Source organism: Silene latifolia, chromosome 2, assembly GCF_048544455.1.
Source record: "Silene latifolia isolate original U9 population chromosome 2, ASM4854445v1, whole genome shotgun sequence".
Classification (NCBI taxonomy): domain Eukaryota; kingdom Viridiplantae; phylum Streptophyta; class Magnoliopsida; order Caryophyllales; family Caryophyllaceae; genus Silene; species Silene latifolia.
Window position 1 is genome coordinate 91963039 of NC_133527.1, and position 24837 is coordinate 91987875.

General features: G+C 35.3%; 1 protein-coding gene across 1 annotated transcript; it reads right to left on the reverse strand.

Annotated features, from left to right (window-relative positions):
• Positions 1 to 288: 288 nt before the first annotated feature.
• On the reverse strand, positions 289 to 3883 carry LOC141641086 (uncharacterized). Its single transcript, XM_074449763.1, has 4 exons — positions 3695 to 3883; positions 2848 to 3603; positions 1641 to 2716; positions 289 to 1561 (listed from the first exon to the last, which is right to left on the reverse strand). The coding sequence occupies exons 1-4, from the start codon at positions 3881 to 3883 to the stop codon at positions 289 to 291; spliced, it is 3294 nt and encodes a 1097-aa protein (XP_074305864.1).
• Between the last annotated feature and the right edge of the window lie 20954 nt (positions 3884 to 24837).

Consider the following 24837-nt stretch of genomic DNA (forward strand, 5'->3'; position numbering starts at 1 on the left):
GCTCAACCTTGCTACATACTTGTTTTCCTTTCGTAATGTATACATTTGCATTAAAAAAATTTCTGAGTACGTGTCTAGATCCAATCTAGACATAGGCTTTCTTTCCTTAAAATAGCTCCCACTGTTTTCACAGTGTGCGGGACTCATCCCTCTTGCACATCCCATGATTGCAAGTATACTCAATTTCCATTGTAAATATTTTTTTTTTGGTAGAATGTGAGCTTTTGTTTTATAATAATAAAACGATTACATCATAATCATTCTACAAGAAACCAACCTCCATCTATGCTAAGTACAAAATGGACATCTAATATTAATTGTACTTAGCCAACTACACTCACTAGGCATAGTACAATTCCTTAGTTTCTCCACTAGTCTCCCATGCACTTGATTTTGAACCTGTTGAATCAATTTTTCAGGCCTGCAAATAGACAACTCCAGGCGAGCAGAGTTCCTCTCCATCCAGATAGCATACAAAACAGCCATCTTGACAACCCTGCAAACTCTTTTTTGCAACTTGGAATAAGAAGCAGATTGGTCATTGAGCTTCAGCTGCAACCAGTTTTCTAATCCTGCAATAATTTTTGAGGCGTAGGCACAATCCCAGAATAGGTGATCATGTGTCTCCTCCCCCATCTCACAAACGACACAATTAGCAGTAGAACTCAGGCCTAGCTTACACAGCTTTGATCTTGTATTTGGAGCATTCCTATGAATAAGCCAACCAATAAAAGCTTGCTTGGGGAGAACCCAAGTATACCATACGTCATGATACAACGGGACAGGTGGGTGTAGAGCCTGTAGACAATGGTATCCAGCACTAATAGAGTAACCACCAGTAGATGCAACCCAACAGTTACCCTGATAACCTCCAGCTAAACAATCCTTGACCTTGCAAATGTTCCTCCAATTCCAGTTAGAATCAGGAGGAGGATGATATGTTTCCCAATCAGCACCTTTCATATAGACATGATCAATCCAAAGAACCCATAATCTGTCAGCCTTTGTATAGATCCAGTTCACTAGTTTACCCACACTAGCTATATTCCACACCCCAGCTTCTTTTATACCCAGGCCACCTTCCTTTTTACTGCAACACACATTCTGCCATGCCACCAAAGGTGCCCTGTTATAGTTTGATCCCCCACACCATAGAAAATTTCTGCAAATACTCTTAAGTCTCTTGATAACTCCCTTAGGAATTAAAAAGATGGAAGCCCAGTAATTATGTAACGTATTCAGAACTGAGTTTATAAGGACTAGTCTACCAGCATAGCTCAGTTTTCTAGCCCCTATACCTCTAATCCTTGAAATAATATTCTCGAGAAGAATATTACAGTCAGCTCTAGTTAATCTGCCATGTTGAATTGGAATACCAAGGTATTTAAAAGGAAGCTTACCCTCTTGAAATCCAGAAACCTGAGCTATATCATGCTTTAAAGAATCAGAAACCCAATTGTAAACCACTTCTGAATTAGAAGCATTGACCTTGAGTCCAGAGGAACCAGAAAAGGTAGCCAGCACCCTGAGGATAAGCATGATAGACTTAACATCCCCTTTGCTGAACATGAGGAGGTCATCAGCAAAGAGTAAAATGAGTAAGTTTCAAGCTCTTACACATAGGATGATATCTGAAATACCACTTCCTAGTAGCATACTCCATAATTCTTGACAAATATTCCATGCAAATGCAAAAGATAAGAAGAGAGATAGGATCTCCTTGCCTAAGCCCTCTCCTACCATGAAAATAACCAAATTGAGCACCATTAAGATTAAGTGTGTAGGTAGGAGTAGTTATACAAAGCATAATCATCCTTCTAAACTTTTCAGGTAAATGAAGGGCCTCTAACATCTGGTCAACAAAAGCCCACTCAATTGAATCATAAGCTTTTTGGAGATCAAGCTTAAAGAGACAACGAGGGGAAGCTTTCCCTCTGCTATACTGCCTAATAAGATCTTGGCAAATCAAAATATTTTCCAGAATGCTTCTCCCTTTAACAAAAGCACCCTGTGTCTTGCTAATCAAATCAGGAAGAACAAGAGCCATCCTAGAGCAAAGTAACATGGAAATAACTTTGTAAAGCACATTACAGCAAGATATAGGTCTATAATGCTTCACACTAGCAGGTCTGTCAATTTTAGGGATCAAAGTGATAACAGTGGCATTTATTTGTGTTAATAACTTGCCAGTGTCAAAAAAGTTAATAACTGCCTCACAAATTTCAGTCCCCACAATGTCCCAAGCATCCCTATAAAATTGACTAGAATAACCATGAGGCCCAGGGGATTTACTAGCAGGAATATTGAACAGACACTTCTTGACCTCCTCAGCTGTGACAGGACTACTCATTAGGAGCCAATGTGCCTCATTATAGCATTGCCCTTGCTTGACAACATTTATATTAACAGCATCAGTTGTATTGTGAGTTCCCAGGAGTTCCTGGTAGTAAACCAAAAAAGCATTCTGTATTGCATCCCCATCAGTACACAGGATACCATCTTTATCTTCTATTTGGAAGACCTTCTTCATCATCACCCTTTTTTTGATAGAATGATGAAAGTAAGAAGTATTTAGATCTCCCTCCAGTGACCATTGCACCTTTACCTTTTGAATCAGAAAACTGTCTCTGGCAGTAATGAGATCCTTAAGGTCATGGGCCAGATCCAGTTCCTGCTGCAGGAGAGTGGCATCACTAGGATTCTCAATAAGAGCTTTCTATATAGTCTCCATAGCTAGACTAGCTATGTTAGTATTGTTTTCAATATCAGAGAAACACTCCTTATTGAGAGCTTTCAGAATAGGCTTCAGAGCTTTAAGCTTTTTTATAATTCCAAACATCTTAGTACCCTGATAGGACTTGGACCAACTAGCAGACACAATAGATTTAAAAGTTGGTGCAGCCCCCTACATGTTAAAATACTTGAAACGTTTCCTATCATTAATCTCAGAATTCCTGTCCATAATTGTACAAGGACAGTGATAAAAAGGCCCTCAGGATGGAAATGAGCTACACTATCTCCAAAATGTTCAAACCATTCCTGATTACCCATAGCACGATCAAGTCTACTATATACCCTATCCACAGGAGCCTGCTTATTTGACCATGTAAAAAGAGCAACAGTAGCAGCAATATCCTCCATACAACAAATAGATACACAGTCCTGAAAATGTTCCATCTCAGCATCAGAGGTGCTCCCACCCAATCTCTCAACTGGACTGAGGACAGTATTGAAATCACCTAGCCAAAGCCAGGGTGCATTGCACTCCTCAGAAAACTTCTTCAAAAAATGCCAAAGTTCAATTCTTCCATTAAGATCATTGTAAGAATAAATAAAAGTGAGATAGAACCTCTTATCATCAATTTGGGAATGAACCAACATATGTATATGTTGTGCACTATATGATAAGAATTGAATATCAAACAAACTAGGCTTCCATAACACCCATATCCTACCACCCTTATGCCAACTGCAGTTAGTGGAGACACTCCAACCATCACAAATAGAGGTATTTTTCTTCAAAAGGTTACCAGGTTTCAACTTTGTCTCAAGCAAACCAAATAAGCCCACCCCATTATTGTGCATAAACCATTTCACCACTTTCTGCTTATTCAGGTCATTAAGACCCCTTACATTCCAAAACCCCAGACTATGCATTGATATCAGGGTCAGGGGGATCCTTTCCACTCTCTACCACTCCCCCCTGAGTAGCAGAGTTACTCTTCAAAGCATCCATGAAAGTATATGGACTGAATTTCCTAGATAATCTTACTCCAACAATCCTATTCTGCCTAATCATACGCATTATATGCTTAGCTGGAGTGGACTTGATTGCAGGAGTAGCTCTAACAGTAGCCAAATTGTGGGATTTATCTGTATGCATCCTTTTAATTTAAGGATTATAACGAATCATAAAGTGATGAATACTAGTCATAAAATTAAATTGCATAAACAAAAACATAAAGGATTAAGAAATAACCTTCGGTCCTAGAAAAAACGGTCTAAGAATAATACCAAAGTTGATATTCGCCTATCAGTTGCACCCAAGACGATATGATAAATGCCCTTTGATTATGCTAGAATCGATCCAAAAATTAACTGATTAATTTTTAGGTTTTTTTTTTGTGTTTTTCGTAGAGATGAGAGGCAAGAGTGAGATCGAAAAATTAGGTTAAAAAATTTACTCCTATCTCTCCTTTAACCTTGTATGAGAGAGAGAGATTAGGGTAGAATTTTTTTACTAATTACTCGGCCCATAATCCGAAATTAGGAGAGTTATTTCTCTTATTTTCGATTATTCCAAAAATGTGTAAATTGTCATCTAGTGAGGATCGAACCCATGACCTCTTGGTTTGAGTACCCTCACTATTACCACTATGACACATTCATCTTGTTGATATTAAATATAACCGATTACATTTAATTACGAATTAACATATTAATTCGTCCAAGCTAACATTACATACATTTAATTAAATATAACTTATTATATTCAATTTACGAATTTACAGTTAATTCGTCTCAACTAATATTATTTAATTTTCATTAAATAATTGTCTCATCAACACATTGACTAACTGTTTAGTCATATAAGGCATCAATGTGATTATATTTCTATAACCACATCTCTCAAACACATCCTATAGGTGTGACCTTTAGGGACCAGTTGATCACCGCCATCTGTATGATAATAACGTCAAACTTTCTAGCAAACCAACCGTTATTAGGTAATCGTTAATCAACTGATTAAAATACGAAGTATACCCTTGTGAACCTGTAAGAGAATTACAAATGTTATCACACTAATTTGTGGAGGACACAAGCTCCATCATAAAGGAGGGAAGTTTGCAGGTAAAAGGGAGGGAGGGGTTACAATATCTTCTGGTTCTTTTTGTGTCTTTTGCAAAGGTCTCCACACTTTCTGCTGTTTTGGAGGAACCTTTACAGAAGGAGCCTTAGGCTTCCTCTTATCTGGCTTCCTGCATTGAGCAGAGTTATGCCCAATTCCATTACAACTTGAGCAGGAGATAGGTCTCCATTCATGTTCAACTTTAACAGTCACCAAGTTACCAGACTCATCTAAAAATTTAACCCTTTCAGTCAACTCTTGATCCATAGGTAGTTCAACCATAACCCTAGCATAGCTAAGTCGAACTTTATCATGAGTATCAACATCCATTTTAACCAATTTTCCAACAAGACCAGCAATTTTAGGTAAACAACTGCCCCATAATTTTAAAGGAATACCATATAACTTGATCCAAATAGGGACAACTGCAACCTTTTCCTTAACTAACTCCATATCCGGTACCCATGGCTTAACAATTACAGGTTTATTATCAAACATATAATAACCAGAACAAAGTAAAGCTTCTTCCCTGATTTCTTAGTCAATCTTACAATGAAAACACCATTGTCAAGGAACGAAACCCTATCTATGCCAAACTGCTCCCAGACATTATAAACATAATTCTCAACGATATCCCAAGGCGGGTTAGCACCTAGAATGTAACATATGACAGAATGGTTCCAGAATTCTACCTCATGTTTGATATCCTCTGTTGTAAATTGAAGCAGTTCAAACGTGTCCTCTTCTTCTAGTATCGGTTCTATAATTGGGATGTCCTTTCCACCATGCCTAACATACCAGCTATCAGTTAGAACTGTCTCTCCTTCAGACAAATTCAGGACAGGAACATCCTGACCGTCATTCATTGCTCTTGTTCTACCAGTATCTGATGGTGAAGGTCGAGGAAAGGTACCACCTTTAGGACCGCCATTAGTTGGAGATTGCACTACTGAAGCTTTAGCTGAAATTAAGGAAGATTTAGTGATTGAATTTAAAGGAGTAAAACGATTTTGTGAATTTTTGAGCGCCGACATTGTTGTTGCAGATAGAAGTAATACTAGGTCATGAATTTTAGAGTTTTTCTCTCTCAAGTTTTCTCTCTCATTTGTTTTTACCCGTCTTCAAACAACAAGAAATAACATTTCTCATTGTTCTTTATTGCCTAGAACGATTCTTGAAAATCTATTTCTTAAATAACATAGCCACAATGGTATCTTAACCATCCTAATGTGTTTTGATTATGGTTTTGTCGGAAACCATGCGCAACCTTAATTGTCAATTGTCATTTGTGTAACACCCTTACACAAAATTGCATCAAAAACACTTTGCTTTACATCCTTAATGCTTCTGCAAGCACTTAAGGGTAATCTTTATAGCTTACTTGGTAACTATTACTTAAATTCGATTTGAAACAATTCATTATACTCAAAGTATATGAAGTGTTATACATCATTTCTTATTTAATTGATTCGGCAGCAGAAGCAAATGGAATCAATCAAATATGTTCAACTCGATTGAACTAGTCATGAATCTTATCAACATAAGACTCCTTATTTGACATTAATATCATGTAGATTTATCTCCATAAATCCGGATATTAAAGATGTACTATATTTCTCCAAAGTCTTAAATCATTCGCAATGATCAATATGTCATCCACATATAAGACTACTAAAATTTCCGTAAGTCCCACTAAACTTCATGTATAAACACAACTTCTCGACTTATCGGAAAATTTTTTATACCATGATCAAATCATTGATTCCAACTCATTGATGTCCTACTCAAGACCATCTCTTAAGTTGCATATTATCTTAGGATTGCAAAAAACTCATAACATGTATCAAATACATTTCTTCTTTGAAGAAGTGGGTTTTTGGATTCACTTGCTATATATCTCATAATGAAACACAATCCCTAAGAAGATCCAAATAAACTTAAGCATTTCAACTAGTGCAAAACCCTTTGCTACCAATCAAGCTTTGATATCTAACAATTCACTTGGAATTTATTTCGGATTTTCATGGCTCTAAGCCTTGTATTGAGTTGTAACTTAAACACTCTCATGTAAGTCATATGTTCATTACTTTCCAGAAGTAATCAACTTGAATCAAACAATTTCTTTGTAAGTTGCAAGCTCTTTACTTTCTAAAAGTAACACTAATTCATCATCTTCAACAAGTGATGACTTTAACCTCCTAAGTTTTGAAGAAACAACGTCTTACACAAAACGTCTCATGTAACCAAGAAAGACCAGTTTCTTGCGACATAAAATTCTTTGTGGCTCTTGAATAATTTCTCCACTCTGTCTTCTAGAAATAAACTTATATTCTAGAAAGACAGCTTCACAAGCCACAAACCCGTTGTACTCGTGATTATAGTAAGAAAAAATGAGCATTTGTTTCTTTTGAAAACTTACAAACATGGTACCCTACCATTTCATATCTCATATGATTCATTTTAGATTTAGTGGAAAAATAGTTTAGACAAAATGATAAAATCCCCAAAAGGATCAAGTAACTCAAAGTAACTTGATTGAAGTCCAAACCATATCGAATAGCGTTTGATTTCTTTATCCAACCACACATTATCCCATAATGCGTGCTAAGAGAGATTAATTTGTGATACTATATCACATTTCCTTTGGCTTATATCAAAGTCTTCAATTTGATAATCCCATCACGACTAAATCGTGATTCTTTGAACTCTTTGAACTTCTTCAAAGATTTCTCTTTTTACCTTATTAAGTTAACACATTAGCGTCAACTTAAATTGTTGGTGAAAGAAAATGATCAACCTATTTTGGATCAATGATTTACAACCTCGATCTCCTTTTCAACCAAAAGGCACGAGACATCTTGCTTTGAATACAAGATACGCATATACCATAAGATTTATTGGTTTCAAGAGTACTCGATAACTCTTTGCGTTCATCATTCCAGAATCTAAGGTTTAATCTTGGGTTACCAATTTGAGTCTTGCATCATCTTCATGAAATATCATTCTAGTTTGGTTTAGAATATAATCACCTTGATAATGGGCTAGCCATACATCAAATCATGGTGTATAGGGTCACAAAAGTGAAACCTCTTTTGTATCTTAACAAGTTTATACTCTTATTTAGAGTTTATGCACTTAATAGTCACAATTAAGTACAACTCTAAACCCAAAAATAGATTGAGTACACAATGACTCTATCTCTCAACATCATTGTTGCTAGTCGTCATATTCTAATCATCCTATGTATCAAATACAATGATGAAAACCACCACCGGTTTCTAATATTGACGAAGTAGTACTAGCAAAATTTATGTCAATCAAATAAACATTTAAAGAAGAAGGTCCCATTAGATGTCCCACAACTAACTTGTTGATTCTTCAATAATTTGAGGTAGTTTCCTTTCTAGCGTCCAACAATTAAGACAATGGAAACTTTATCGGTCGGAATTGATAACTTTAGTATCGTTATTCTCAATAACTTTACTTTTAAAATTACCTTGTATCAATTCCATTCTAATTTTACTTCTTTGAACTTCGTCCTTTTCTTAACGATTTAAGAGAATGCTCCCACTCATTTCAATGAGTCTTTGCTTAGAGAAGCAAAATTGAATTTCATGAAGACTACTCTTCAATTCATTTGTTTAGTCTTAAAACTTTCATTGAAGTGGTTGCGGTATTTTGGTCAATTTTGATTTCAAACAAATCTAGTTACCAAAATGATGTAACGTTTCAAAGTACTTAACTCAATTAAGCATATGAGAAACAATTCATTGTAAGTAAATATCTTAGTCAAGAATAAAAAACCCTTTTGATCACGAATAACTTTTATCTATACTCTTCACAAGAGATCCTTACAATGGATAATACGAGGTTTTTAGAAGAAAAATTCAAATTTTGTCTTTAGTTACGATGTTTTGATGGAGATTTGAATCAAAAATCGAAATGATATCGTATATGAATTGTGGTAAAGAAATAGAACAATATGATAACGGAATAGTGGAAAATTTATCATTTATCGTTTTATTAATACTTGTAAATAACAAGTAAGGCATTTACATAGTGACCTCTACCCAACTATGATAAATGATTCCAAGATCCAAATTCATATTAACTTGGTGCACGGTGTACCGAAATACCCTTTATTAACATGACTCGGTGGATTAACTCTTTAATCGATTCTACTTTTAGAACTCTTGGTCGATAAAATTACATTAATATTTATCTCTAGCCCGAAACACATCCGGAAATGGTCGTGAATACTTTCGTTGAGTTCAATCCAAATTTTGAATAAATGTGTCCATGATCCAAATTCGTATTAACTTAGGACACGGTGTGCCGAAATACCCTTTATTAACATAAATTCGGTGGATAGACATTTATCACCCACTTCCCCTACGTAACAAGGTTTGTACCCCGGTAGAGCCGAGTGCACTCCCTCATGAAATAGGTTTTCATGGTTTCTACTTTTTGGTAAGGCTAAGTCTCAATTGTTTATTTTAGCGAGAGGTCATGTCAATTTATTATCTATAACGTTTTAAGTGAACTAAAGCGGTGAACTACGATAATTGTAATTGACACGGTCGATAAACTCGATTTAAAATGCATGTTTAGTTATGGCGATTTAGCGATGCATGCAACATATAAATAAAATGCAAAGCATAAATTAAATCCTAGTATGGCCTTCCTAAAATAGTAAATCTAATAAACTATTACAAATTCGGAAATCAACTCCTTTGGTCCCTTGAACTTCGGTCTTGGCACGCATTTCAAGGCAACACTTTCTTTGATGGATCGCCTTCTCGAGTGGCACCGTCTTCAAGGTACTCCGGAATAAATAAATTACAAAATGAATTACATAATTTCGTATTATACATTTGTAATTAAAATAAAAATAAATCTATTAAATTACAAAACGGTGATACGAGATCACAAAAATTACAACCGAATCGATATTCCCATACATTTCGGGTAATATCAATTAAAACTAAGGCCATACTAAGTAAAATTACATAATTCAAAAATTACATAAAATTAAAATATGACAATCATAAATAAAATGCAGCATTATAATATGTATGTGCATGCCAAATTTTATGCTAAATCGCCTTTAAGAGCCAATATCGTATATGAATCGGTTTTTATGGATTTGCGTGATTTAACCTTTTAAAATCACAATAATTACATAAATTCATATTTATGTACAAGTTAATTACCCTAAACAACTTAGGACTCAAAATTAGTCTACACTAACATTTTGACAATAATTAACCTAGATTTCTTAATATTGTTCATAAATGGACCTAAAAATTACAAAATTGCTATAAACTTCAAATTAAATCATAAAAATTTCAAATAATTTCAAAATTTGAAATACCATGACACTTATAATGTTCAAAACATAGGTTAAAAATTTCGAAAATTTATCGAGAAAAACAATGTTGCGGTTTATCGGTTTTAACAATTATGACCATAAAAATATGAGAAAAATTATATTCATCAACTTTTCACTTTTAGATCTGAAATATATGATTAAATGCAACATGTGACGTTTTTCCTTTAGTCCTGAAGTATGTTTTAGCATTATTACTAATTATAGTCACTATTTATGTGATTTTTCATCAAAAATTCATAAATCATGCATAAAGACTTCATTATAGCCAAATATTTTACACACATCTTGAAAAATTTCATGTGACAATATACTAAATTTCTATGACAAGATTCGAAATGTAACTCATATTAACCTATTTACCCATTTAAATACGATTTTAAATTGAAAAATCCATATTTCGAGCAACATAACTCATTTTATCATGAAAATTTACAGGCCAACAGTAGATAATATATGTGAAAACATATCCAAAAACCACTGAAAAATTCGAAGTTTAGCTATTTTTCGTCCAAAAATGACATTTTTATCACAAAAATCACATTTTAATGCCAATAATATATAAAATGAACAATAAAATCCATAAATAAACCAAAATATCCTAAAAATCACTTAGGACCAGAAACCTTTAACATGCAAGGTTATTTTTAGGTTTATCTTCATAAAACCAAATTAATTAGTTTTGTATGTTAATCATATAACTCGGAAAAACTATAAACCGATTTGCATTCAAACAACCTAAGGCTCTGTTACCACTTGTTAGAATACACTATTCCATTACTTAAATTATTCATATATGTGACATTTTAATTTAGTCATAAAATTAAAACTAGATCTTATGCATGCAAACTAAATAACAAGAGATGAGAAAATAGTTTTCTCACCATCAAAAATTCGGCCAAATGGGCACAAGTGAAGGTCTCCTACCTTCATTTGTTCTTGAGCTAGAAAATATATTAGGATGATCCTCCAAGTATTCAAAGTAGAATACCTCCAATAAGTAGCACCCAAAACTATCCCATAATACCCATATAATTATTAATAGATAATTATATAAGTTACCTTAAAATAATCTAATATGTAAGATTATTACTACACTAGTAATATGTAATTTTTATTAGATTTTAAGAACAAATTTTATATATAAACATCTTTATATTTTAGGGAGAAAATGGAACTTATTCTTACTTGAAGAATAAGTGAGTTATGGAATGAGAATAATAGAGAAAATCTCATCTCCTTTTTCCTCCCAAAAACCGGTGGGAATAAGGGAGTGTAATATAACTTTTTTTTTTTTTTGCTTTTGGTCTTCACAAGACAATTTTGCTTTTTGCTTTTTGTCTTCACAAGACAAATTGTGTAAGCCTTTTTCCATAGTCATGTCACTATCAAGCATTTTAGACAAATGAATAAGACAAAGACTTCTCACACTACCCTCAATATTTTGGTCAAGATGTATAACATGGAGTCCATTTTAACTTTGTAATTTTTGGAAATTGTATAACATGTGACATGTGACATCTCATATCTCATATGTAATTTAAATGCACATTTAACTAATTAAATTTCATTTTTATAATGGCTAAATCACATTTAACAAATTGACTAGTAATTCTAAATTACTTTTACATAAAATGGTCATTTTAATATAATTCACAACATCTTGTAATTATAACTAACTTATCATTCTCATCTCGCGTGTTTCGCAAACACCGATTTATTTTAGTAATATAACTTCTTGAATTACTAAATAAAATCTTATTTAATGATATTTTAATAAGATGTCATTTTCTCACTTGTTCAATTTTAAGGAATTAATTAATCTGTATTGACATACAATTAATTAACCTTTTTCAATTAAGGGAATCGTCCTTTAGGTGTGACCTCAAGGGATCAACTGACCAACACCGTCAAACGACAATAATGTCAAACCCTTGTTAGCCAATCATTACCGATTAATGTTGATCAGTTGACTATATAATTGAATCATCCCTTACGTATTCTTAAAATGAGATTTAAACATGTGATCATCATGATCGACCATTGTGATCGCATTATTGTCGGGGACACTCCAACACATGGCATGAAGAGCTAAGGGTGAGTACAATTTATGGTTAAAAATGCTTGTTGTAAAAAAAGGATTTGAAATATTTGAAATGGTAAAAACCGATTACAAATAAAGAATGAAAATGAAGGAAAGATGAACTCAAACACATTTGAGTTCTGACCTGGTATGTCATAAGAGGCGCAAGCCACCTAGTTGTGACTAGGAGCTTTTGCTTAAGGTCAAAACTTTTAGGTTCATATACCTATTATTAGACTTTTCTAATGATGAACTAATTAACATTTTAATATGGGTTCTAAGGATCTAGTGCATGCATAACTAAATAAGATATAAAATAAGTAAACAATGGTTCTTACATTGTTTTGTTTCGAAAATTGGGCACAAATAAGGACACCTTCCTTATTTGTTCTTGAGCTTAAATGTAATGGATGATCCTCCAAAATCCCAAATATTGAGATCCTCCTTTTGTTGCACCCAAAACAAATCCCTTAAAACTAATTTATGAATTAAGTAGATTTATATATTAGTATCCTTAAATGATTCTAACAATATGTATTACTACACTAGGAACAATATTTAAGATAATATTAGAATATTTGATGAACAATTTTGGAGTTTCTAACACTATTTTTATAGAGATAAAAGTGAGAAGGTGAATTGAATATATTGTCAATGAAAAATAGAGAACAAATTCTCTATATGAGGAAAGGGGAACCGGTTATGGGGTGGTGGAAGGCCAATGCATGGCCTTCACCCTTTTGCTTTTGCTCTTATCTAAAATATAGATGTGCATAGCTAGTTAGAGTAGGAATGATGATGTCTATATAATCATCTTAAAATAAATCATCCACTAACTCCTTCCACCCTCTAATTTTCGGCCACTTTAGATAAAATGGACTTCCATTTTATTTTGTTAATTTGTCATTTGTCACACAATATGTCACATGTACTATATAACATGTTATTAATTAATTTAATGCATATTTATCAAATAAATATCATTATATATATTAATTAAATTACATATAACAAATTGTCTAATAATTCACAATTACATGGTATAAAATGGGCCATGTTAATATAATTCACTGTATTTTGTAATTACTATTAACCATTCATTCATATCTCAATTGTTTCATAAACAATAATGAATTTTAGTAATAAAATCTTTTAATTACTAAAATAAATTTTATTTAATCAAATTACAATAAGATATAAATATTCTCACTCACTAATGAATTGTTCAAATTTAAGGAATTTATTAACTTGTATCGATATACAATTAATCAACTATTCTATTAAGGGAATTGTCCTATAGGTGTGACCTTAAGGGATCAACTGATCACCACCCTCAAACGACAGTAATGTCAAACTCTAGTTAGCCAATCATTACTGATTAATGTTGATCAGTTGACTATATAAATGAATCATCCCTTACGTACTCTTAATTTGAGATTTAAACATGTGATCGCACTATTGTTGAGGACACGTACTCCAACAATCTCCCACTTTCCGAGATAAGTGTGCGTCACCAATTCTCTTGTCCTATTACAATCTCCCACTCAATGCAAGGTGTCTTGCAGGTCGTACTTGCATTTGATCATATCTTGAGTGGTTTCCTCGATCTGGAGAGTCACTGTCTGACCGGAATTATCTACTGTAGATACCTTCCGAGGGTGGCCACGCATTTTCAGTTCACTACTTCTCGAGTGGCCCTGAGATTTCAAATAACCCTTACAAGGGGGTGGACAATTCATATCGCACTATTCCCTTCGTATAGCCACAGTTCATCATGACCCAAAATATACTCATTTGACTTCAGTTACGACAGTCGTAGAGTATAAATCAAAGCCAATCAGAAACTTGTGCCAACTTGGGCGAATAGTCTCTAGTCAAAAGAATTGACTCATAAGAATACTATAGTAGCTTTTGCCACGACCAGGCTTTATGAATTTCTAGAACTCTATAAGCGGCCACTGCCCGACAGAGTGTCTCATACAGTCTGTCTATGTGATCGACTAGTCATCCCATATGACACTGTAATACTCCGTATTTATAAGTCTTGGGGTACTCTATCGAGTAGGCCTTACTCTGTCGAGTAAGGGTAAGTTGCGTTTTAGAAAAGTTTCTGACCTGTAGGGTACTCTATCAAGTAGCCTTAGATACTCGATAGAGTAAGGGGGTACTCTATCAAGTAGCCTTGGGTACTCGATCGAGTAAGGGGGTACTCGATCGAGTACCTTGGGTACTCGATCGAGTGTCCGGTTTTACGGGGAGTTTTCTCGGGTTTTGTTAATTATGCGATTAAGGTATTTAAACATAGCCGGCATTGTTTTAAATCACTTTTACAAAACTTAAAACCCTGTTTAAGAGAGAAAGCAACAAGTCCATCTTCTTAATCGCATTCTTAGCAATTCCCGGAGTTCAGACGGTCAGTTCTTGTCGTTGTTCGTACCGTTGAGTTCCTTGCGTCGAGGGTAAGATCTATGTACCCTTTTTATTGTATTTCCTTTGATTTGGTTAAACCCTAATTTAGGGATTTGGGGGTTTTTGTGTAGATTGTGATTCGGTAGTGTTTGTATGTTTGTATGATAGGAGGAGGTTTTGTAGAAGAGCCTTTTTGATACAGCTGTAGATACCGTCTCGCTTGTTGTGCTTTCCGGTAGGATTTCCTACTCGCATTAGTCCCATAATGGGATATTGGTGATGTCTTTGTAGTTAGTTGTTTGATATGATGATTGTGATTGTGATTGTGATTGATTGTCTATGGCTCTCGAGATGCGTTCTCGGTACGAGTGGGGTCACTTACGGGAGTGACTTCACGCCCTAGTTTCGCCCTTCGTGGAACCCGCCACGGAAGGGGATGTGCACATTAATGGGACAGGGTTATCGCTCGGTATGATGAGCGGGGCTTAGGTGGGAACGGCATGGTCCCCCATCGGCGGGCTGGTGGTCCAATGGACAATCGGTATTGAGATGATGGGGATTGGTTGGTGGTGTGTGTGTGTGTGTGTGTGACGATTCAAATTGTCTGTTTGTCTTATTATTGATATATATATATATATAAGTTGTGTGATTAGTATCTCGACCCGTTTAAATGTTTTAAAAACTGTGGTGATCCATTCGGGGTGGTGAGCGATTGCTTAGCGGTATATCTTGGATACGCGTGGGATCTAGTCGGGATGGAGTCATCACATATCATAGTCTTTAGTCTTCCGCTGTGTTTATTAGAACAGTTCCTTTCAGTTGGTTTATAGTTTGAGAACAGTTGTATTTTGCTTACAGTTGGTTTTGTAATGTAATCACTTAAACTTATTTAATAAAGTATGTTTCTTCATTGTCATATGATTATCATGCCTCGGGTAACCGAGATGGTAGCATCCTTATACCCGAGTGGTCCTGGTAAGGCACTTGGAGTATGGGGGTGTTACAAATGGTATCGAGCGACGATCCCGAAACCTCGTAACCAATGAATCCAAAGAATATAGGGAGTCAATTAAAATGAACCCGGGGTAAAGGTTGTAGGAGCTAATGCAAAGACTTGGGAGACGTCCTAAAGTCGCGAACTCGCCCTACAATTTTGAACCGGTCACCATGGGATATGTGTCGGGATCGTTATGTGCTTATTGTGTCTTTGTGTGTATTTATGTAGTAGTATGTTGTATGAATTGATGGATGAAAGATGATAATGACGTGAATTGTATGTTGGTTGATTGTAAAGCATGAAAGTATAATTATTGATACATGTAATTTGACATGTTATAATTACGTAAGGAAAAGTGTTTTGTCTATATATATATATAAAGCGATGTGTAAGTATACATGTTGTTGTTGGCGTGTTGAGTAAAAGTACAGAAGGTTAGGAGTATGAATAGAACATGTGCTGGGTGAATATGTTGAACGTATATGGTGGGTAAATATGTGGTATGATGGATGAATTAGTGGAAAAAGATGAATCATCGTGGTATGATAACATGGTTCCGGATTAAGCAGGTTATATAATGGAAGTTATTTTATAGTGTTGTTATGTTAGTAACATGGAATAGGATTTGTAATGTATGAGTATGATTTGTCTTACGAAAGGCTATAGAATAAAAGCATGTGGGTAGTGCATGATGAATGTTGTTGCGTTGTTTTCGAAAATAATAATATGTGATTGGGGCTACTGGTTTCATGAGTATTGGGTTGTTTTCGTTTAACTTGGTTGTTGTTTAAGTTGTTTGGAAGTAAAAATCAAATAGTTATGTCGTCGATTCTGAGCAAAGTTGTCTTTAAACTGTTATAACTTGAGATGCATAAATGATTTTAATGTGATTCCAATTGGAGGTGATAGCTTGTTCTTTTACGATTCTAACGATAGGTCACACAACCAAAACGACCAAGAAATGAGTGAGTTATGGCTGTTTTACTGAAAACTGGACAAAGTCTTGAGAATTGGGGTACTCGATCGAGTATCCTTGGTACTCGATCGAGTAATGGGGCACTCGATCGAGTACCTTAGCTACTCGATCGAGTAGCCCTGGTGATTTGTTTTACGTGCTTCTGATCTTCACCTACTCGATCGAGTAAGTCCCTTACTCGATCGAGTGGCCTGTACTCGATCTAGTGACCCCTATTTTGGGTCATATGTTTATCTTTTGACTTCGTTTCATATTATGTTTAATTCAAAGGCGTTATTTTGCTTCTTTATGCATTGTTTTACATGTATGTTGGTCTTGACGCGTAAGTTACCCAATTTTGTGGTGTAAAGAGTGGCACCTATGATGAGTATGAGTTCGGTGGGGAGGACATGATTTATATGTGTTGGGATTAGTAAGACTTAATTGAGGCATAGAGCATGTTGTGTGAGACGAGATGAGTGACATGATTGTATGTTGAGTAATGAAAATGTAAGTGAATGTGGGCAAGGCATGATGTAAGTTTAAGGAACGTGAGAATGAAAAGATTGAAAGAAAGGATGTGGATAGTAGCAACCTGAGATGTATAATAAATTATGGAGGGAGATGGTTAGAAATAGTGTTGAGTAAGAACATATGTAATGAAAGGTCGTTTGGAAATAGTGGTATATAGCGAACTTAATGGGACATGTCGTGACGTGGATTTGCAGGTAGTGACTGAGTTTGGAAATTTGTGTTATCGAGAGACGAAACTACTGTGTGATTTCCTTGGGTAATTAACGGTATTAAATGAATTATGATTTCTAGAGATGTAAAAAGGGAGATGCAATTGTTTGAACATTAAACGTTGATTCTATGGATAGATTAGTGGCAAGTGTGAGTGATAGCATAATAAGAGAAGATCCATGGTAAGAAAGAGTGGGATGATGTCGGTAGAAAATAATGGAATTTGAGTTTTGGAGCAACGAAAGGGTAATTGGATTTCTAAAGAGTTAGCTAGAAATAATAAGGAGTTGAACTATTAATTGGTATTATTGAGTGTAAAGAGAAAAGAAGGATAAAAGTAAGCTGAGGAAAATATTCACCGGAGTTATGTGATATAAAGGTAAGGAATCATCGAAATGTGTGATATTATCATGAGGATGTTAGTTAATGGTTATATGGGAGCTTCAGGACAACATGTTTAATAATGAGTTTCGAGAAATTAAGGAAAGTAAGAAGTTAGTAGAATATCTGCATGATATGAGATTTTGGTGGAAAAATGGATGATGATTCAATTAAGGAAAATATTGGGAAGAATGTTGAGGTGATTTTGTTCATGGATTCGATGTTCGTTGTTTGGGATGTTAACCAAAGATAGAAAAGAAATCATGATGTTTAGAGATGAGTGAAGAGGTTTGATGTCCTGGACAAAGTGGTAGTGTTATGGTCTTTGACTAGTGGTTAAGGTTAAAGGTATATTAGAAAAGTGGCAATTCTAAAGAGGCTGATTTTGTAAAGACTGAATTGATAAAAGTATGGTTGTCAGGAAGTATAAGACATAGTCTTAGGAGGTGGTTTCTCATAATGAGTGTTAGTTGTATGGTTATGTATGGCGGAAAGGTCTTTGGTGATGCGAATGGAAGAATGTGATGAGGGGCATGCGAGTTAAGCTCGGACAACAGGTAACCTTTGTTGAGTGGTAACTTACGTGGTCGGGATTGACTAGTTGGTTGTGATTACGGGTCTATGATATGTGTAAATGTTTGTGTGAGGTTCCGACCTCACAAGAAGTGGTATGGTGTGATAATTATAAAGTTGTTTTTATGAATGTTCTGTAATATATATGTTGGACACGGTAGTTTAATTGAATGATATCCAAAAAGGTAATAATTTGATTAATTTGACATGGCTAGTTATAATTTTATGTGTATTAATAACACATGTGTATTCCGTGAAATGGTAGAGATGATGTTCATGAGATGCTTATCTGTTTATTCATATAATATGTTGTGATTGATTGAGTAAAGTGGATTTGAGTAAGTTTTCTTGTCCGAAAGGTTATTTCCGAGTCAGTATTTATGGAATTGTATGTAGTTGTGATGTCTATCGATGTGGTTGGGGTGCCTCGGGTGGTGATCCGGGCTCGATATTTAGTGTTGTGATGCGGGTATTTTCGCACTACGGTGTGGCTGTTGGTGGCGGTGTTGTGATGCCGTCACCGGTTGTGGTGGAGTAGGCGGGATGATTATGATACGAGTTTTCGAAAGTGCATACCAGTTATACATAGATTGTTGTTTTGTTTGTTGTTGTTCTTTGTGAGTTTTGGTTGAACATGTAGACAGTTGTCTTGCTTATTGATGTTTTCTTTACCAGGTTAAGTTAAAAATGAGGTAGAGTATGATATGAAATAGAGTTGAATATGTTTTCGTTGTTGTCATGGTATAGTGATGTTCTATTGATGGGACACGGTTGTGAGAGGTTGTTACAGTAATTTTGATCTTGTTCTAGATAAGGCTTTAGTAGACATGGTAATGGAAAATGATTCGTGGAACATGTGTTGTAATGATCTGAAAGCGGCAGGTAGTTCATAATCTTTTGTTGGGACAGTGAGTGTAGGGTGTTGGGGGAATTAGTGTCATATTAAGTTATGTATGAGTTTTGCGGTAATGAAGGAAAGAACTTGAGGATCTAGTGTGAGTATAAGTAACGAGTGTGGATCGAGAGTTATGCTTCTGGAAAATAAGTGCTTTACATAGCGAGGTATGCTGGTTTGCGGTGATAATGGAGAGTTAGTATGGTGATTTTGCTACGAGCCTTATGGTATAGGTTAGGGGTGTGCGATTGATTTGAAGTATGAGAACTGTTGAAGTAAGAGAGCCTTGAGAAATAGGAGTGATTATGGAAATGAAGTTATAGGCGATTATCTTTGACATATGGTGGTGATGAGGATAATGAGATAATATAGCTAAGGGTTTAGTATTAGTGAGTTACGAGGACGTAACATTTGTCTTAAGAGGAGTAGGATGCAATAAAAGAGAGTTTCATGGTGGTGCATGCGGTAATATAATTGGAAGTAGAGTGTTAGTGTAGCGTAAAGGAGGGATTTGTTTTGTGGACAATACTTATAAAAGGCCATGGCCGTGCTTGTAGTAGTGTGATGCTTCAGAGTGTGGGAATATTTTATATAATGTTGACAGTTGGAGGATGATGTTATGAGTCTGAGTAAACTTCGAGGACGAAGTTCCTTTTAAGGGTGGTAGAATGTAACATTCCGTTTGATGTCTAGGAGTGTCTTGATTTTGGATTTGATAGTGGATGATATTATGGAGCTAGCAGTGTTAGTGGATGGTGGTTGGTTATGTATGAAGTTGGTGTCGTGAGAGATATACATGTGGTGGATACGATATCGTGAGTCATGTTAAGGAAGTAAACATAGTTGGTGTAGTGGGTGTTAAGAGTTCATGTTTTATGTTTGGTCGAGTTGTTGAGTTCTTAGTTATGTTGTTGTGTCTGGGTCGAGTTAGTATGGTTGTTTTTAGAGTATGGGTTGAACTTCGGGGACGAAGTTATTTTTAAGGAGGGAAGACCGTAATACTCCGTATTTATAAGTCTTGGGGTACTCTATCGAGTAGGCCTTACTCGTCGAGTAAGGGTAAGTTGCGTTTTAGAAAAGTTTCGACTGAGGGGTACTCTATCAAGTAGCCTTAGGTACTCGATAGAGTAAGGGGTACTCTATCAAGTAGCCTTAGGTACTCGATAGAGTAAGGGGGTACTCTATCAAGTAGCCTTGGGTACTCGATCGAGTAAGGGGTACTCGATCGAGTACCTTGGGTACTCGATCGAGTGTCCTATTTAACGGGGAGTTTTCTCGGGTTTTGTTAATTATGCGATTAAGGTATTTAAACATAGCCGTCATTGTTTTAAATCACTTTTACAAAACCTAAAACCCTGTTTAAGAGAGAAAGCAACAAGTCCATCTTCTTAATCGCATTCTTAGCAATTCCGAGTTCAAAGCGGTCGGTTCTTGTCGTTGTTCGTACCGTTGAGTTCCTTGCGTCGAGGGTAAGATCTATGTACCCTTTTTATTGTATTTCCTTTGATTTGGTTAAACCCTAATTTAGGGATTTGGGGGTTTTGTGTAGATTGTGATTCGGTAGTGTTTGTATGTTTGTATGATAGGAGGAGGTTTTGTAGAAGAGCCTTTTTGATACAAAATGTAGATACTTTCTCGCTTGTTGTGCTTTCCAGGTAGGATTTCCTACTCGGTATTAGTCCCATAATGGGATATTGGTGATGTCTTTGTAGTTAGTTGTTTGATATGATGATTGTGATTGTGATTGTGATTGTGATTGATTGTCTATGGCTCTCGAGATGCGTTCTCGGCTGAGTGGGGTCACTTGCGGGAGTGACTTCACGCCCTAGTTTCGCCCTTCGTGGAACCCGCCACGGAAGGGGATGTGCACATTAATGGGACAGGGTTATCGCTCGGTATGATGAGCGGGGCTTAGGTGGGAACGCTCGGCCCCCACTCGGGGTCGGGTCCAAAGGACGGTCGATATTGAGATGATGGGGATTGGTTGGTGGTGTGTGTGTGTGTGTGTGTGACAGTTCAGCTGTCTGTTTGTCTTATTATTGATATATATATATAAGTTGTGTGATTAGTACTGACCCCGTTTAAATGTTTTAAAAACTGTGGTGATCCATTCGGGGGTGGTGAGCAGTTGCTTGGCAGGTATATCTTGGATACGCGTCGGATCTAGCTGGGGATGGAGTCATCACATATCAGAGTCTTTAGTCTTCCGCTGTGTTTATTAGAACAGTTCCTTTCAGTTGGTTTATAGTTTGAGAACAGTTGTATTTTGCTTACAGTTGGTTTTGTAATGTAATCACTTAAACTTATTTAATAAAGTATGTTTCTTCATTGTCATATGATTATCATGCCTCGGGTAACCGAGATGGTAGCATCCTTATACCTGAGTGGTCCTGGTAAGGCACTTGGAGTATGGGGGTGTTACACCTATGACACTTGAACTTGCCATCAATCGCAGCACACTCTAGTCACTTCGAGACGTCACCTCCTATAAGAAACCTAGGGCGCATACTATGTCAATCCAGTTGACTTCAATGGGGTTCAATATTGTCTCAACAACCCATTTGGATATAACAAAGTAATGGATGAGTTTAAAGAAACTCAAACAATAAATGGGATTATCATATATGAATAGTCAATACCTTATTGCTACTTCATATCTTATAATCTATAGTGTCCATTTTACACTAGTTAAATTTCAATAAAAGCTTGGTAAGTGGATATACCATGTATCCATACATTCCAACTTTATGAATTGTTATTTCCTTCTATTCAATGTTACTTCTAATGACATGAATTTATCTAAGCAGATGTCTAGTCTTCTTACAAGACTTGAGCTCTTATACTTGGAAGATGCTCCCACTAATATCATATAACTTGTGATAAAGTCTATGGTAGAGGGATCTACTCTTTGTCCCTTTGTTAACCATCTTATCACAATGTACTCAGATTCTTATTGTAGAACTTGCAATGGTTGAAACTAAAACATTTCTCTAGTCTCTTACTCCTAAATCAATAAATTCAGCCTAAGATTTCGATAAATCCTTATAGGTTTGGAAACTAGAGTTTGTGTAACCCTTCAACACACAACTTAGAATATCATCCAAACATAAGAACGAATCCCCAATTCTCCTCAAGAATCTTAAAGGATGTTCTTTAAGGCTTTCAAAATAAAATTATTCGAATTAACTTATTATTGACTTATTATGCTCCAAGCATATGATTCATCACGGCATGTGCATATAATGGCATACATGATCGTTCTCATGACGGAAACATTAGCAATCGATTTCATGTGATCAACAACTTATTAGGTTCAGTGAATGACTATGACTCTATCATAGTAATTCCACTTTCATCAATATGAATAACCTATTCAACCTTGTTGATGTCAAATAGATAAATAATCTTATCAATATAGGATACTTATCTAAGTGCCAATCTAAAATTCCCTATGTCATAATAGATTTGGATTTTTTGGAAGGCAATATGTCATCTTTCATGGAGAGTTGAAAACCAAAATACTCCCTTATCATTGGAAGGCTTAGCGTGATATTCTCAATGAGTTAATATGACATCAATATGGAAGACAATTTCTCCCACTGAATTTCATGTCTAAACATGGCAATTTTGACTCCCACTGAAATCCATGCAGACACATGGTTTCTCGACAACTCGAGTAAAACCATTTTATTTTCACATGATTGAAAAGATCATTGCTATCTTAAGTGTTAATTAAAACCTTGTGCTAATGTCACACACACACACCCCTTTCTAAATACCTATTTAGAAATTGGTTTTAACATCTATCTTGATCATACACACTATGAGGTGTAGCAATGATAACATGGATCTTCACATAGTTACATGTCAACTTAGCTTTGTAGACATCTCTTATGTCTATCTATGCAACTCTAAACAAATTTATCCTTTTGCACAGATTTTACTTTGGTTCATACGACTCTTATGTAAAATAGAATTGAATTTACTTGATAAAACCACTTCATAATCTTATTATCTAAAGAACATTTTCTTTTGGTCTCCTCACTAGTCTGAAGATTTACCTAAGAAAGCTTTCTTTTGGTCACCTCACATGACATGAGTTTCACTTAAGAACGCTTTCTTTTGGTCTCCTCACTAGTTCCTAACCAGTTCTATGTTTGTTGCTATTTTTCTCCCACTCTATCTTTTGAAAAATACATCTATTTTTCTTGAAGATAGCCTTATAAGCAACAAACAATTTCAGAGTTATGATTGTGAAGGAATAAAATATCGTATATTATGACCTTAATGATTATTCTTTTGTAAAGACATTATAATCTAGCTTCAAAATGGATTAACCCTTATAAGGTTTAGAATTGGACTCATATCCATGTCATATACAATCTTAAGGTCTTAAACCCTCTCATAGCTCGTATGGAGTCTTATAAGTGGTCTCAAGTCTTAGTTATAAGTGGTGTTGCCAATTGATTTATACCACTCTTTTTGACTTTACAATCATTCTTTCTTATTTAAAATAAGATGTGATATGAAGTCACAAAAGCATAAGTGAGAATCAAATTCATGGCTTATGAACTAATTACAATAATCCAATCGTTGTAATTCTTTTATGATTGATTTAAGCCAACATAATTTATGTGTTGATATAAAAGGTGTATAATGACAAGTTTTAGAACGAAAAATTTCCATAAGCCGAGTGACTTGGGTTGAAAACCAAGCCACTAAAATTCAAATACAACTTCTTGTTCTTGAAAATAAAAGGAAATAAACTAATTTCCATGTCCAACTAGGAAATTAAAAGGGTTTTAAAACAACAACTTCAAAATATAACAATAAAATGAAGACTATCAAAATAAAGGCCAAGCTTCCATAGGTCTTCTACTATGGGCGGCTACTCTAGCTTCCCTTGAAGAGTCTCCTTAGGCTTGCTTGTCTTTGCCTTTGTCTTTGCTCGGATGCCTTTTAGCAACAAATTAAAAAGGTTAAGAATCACAACTTGTATCCAAATACCAAATTTGAGATTGAAATTCAAAACATAAATGATAAGGAGAATTTTATCTATTACCTACTGGAACAATCTTTCCAGCTTTGATATCTCCAAGATACTTCGGGCGATTCCTTTTCCAATGCCCTATGCCATTACAAAAATGGCATTTGTCTTTGGAAGTAGCACCCTTTTTAGAAGAGCTTTTCTCAATTGCTTTTCCTTTTCGCTTGAAGGGAGTGGGTTTCTTGCTCTTACTAGCACTCCTCCTAAATTTCCCTTTGCTCTTGTTGTTAATTGCGAGCACATGCTTGGTTGAGCTAACATTAAGACCCATATCTCTTTCGGCTTGCACAAGCAATTTGTGCAATTCATGGAGAGAAGTCTTCATGTTTTGCATATTATAGTTTACCCTAAACTGCACATATGCTTTGACTTTGTTCAAGGAATGTAAAACTCGGTCTATAACGAGTTGTCCGGGAATGTCAATCCCTTGGATCTTAAGAGTCTCAACAAGCTTAACCAATTTGCGCACATGAGGGCTAACCTTTTGGCCCACTTTGATGTTGATTTCGAAAAAT

Excerpts from the sequence above, each read along its gene's own strand:
- LOC141641086 (XM_074449763.1), bottom strand. The coding sequence starts at position 3,883 with ATGCATACAGATAAATCCCACAATTTGGCTACTGTTAGAGCTACTCCT. Across the intron at positions 3,604-3,694 it reads CTGCTACTCAGGGGGGAGTG|AAAGTGGTGAAATGGTTTAT; the intron begins GTAGAGAGTGGA and ends CTGAATAAGCAG. Across the intron at positions 2,717-2,847 it reads TTGGTCCAAGTCCTATCAGG|AAAGCTCTTATTGAGAATCC; the intron begins GTACTAAGATGT and ends GAGACTATATAG.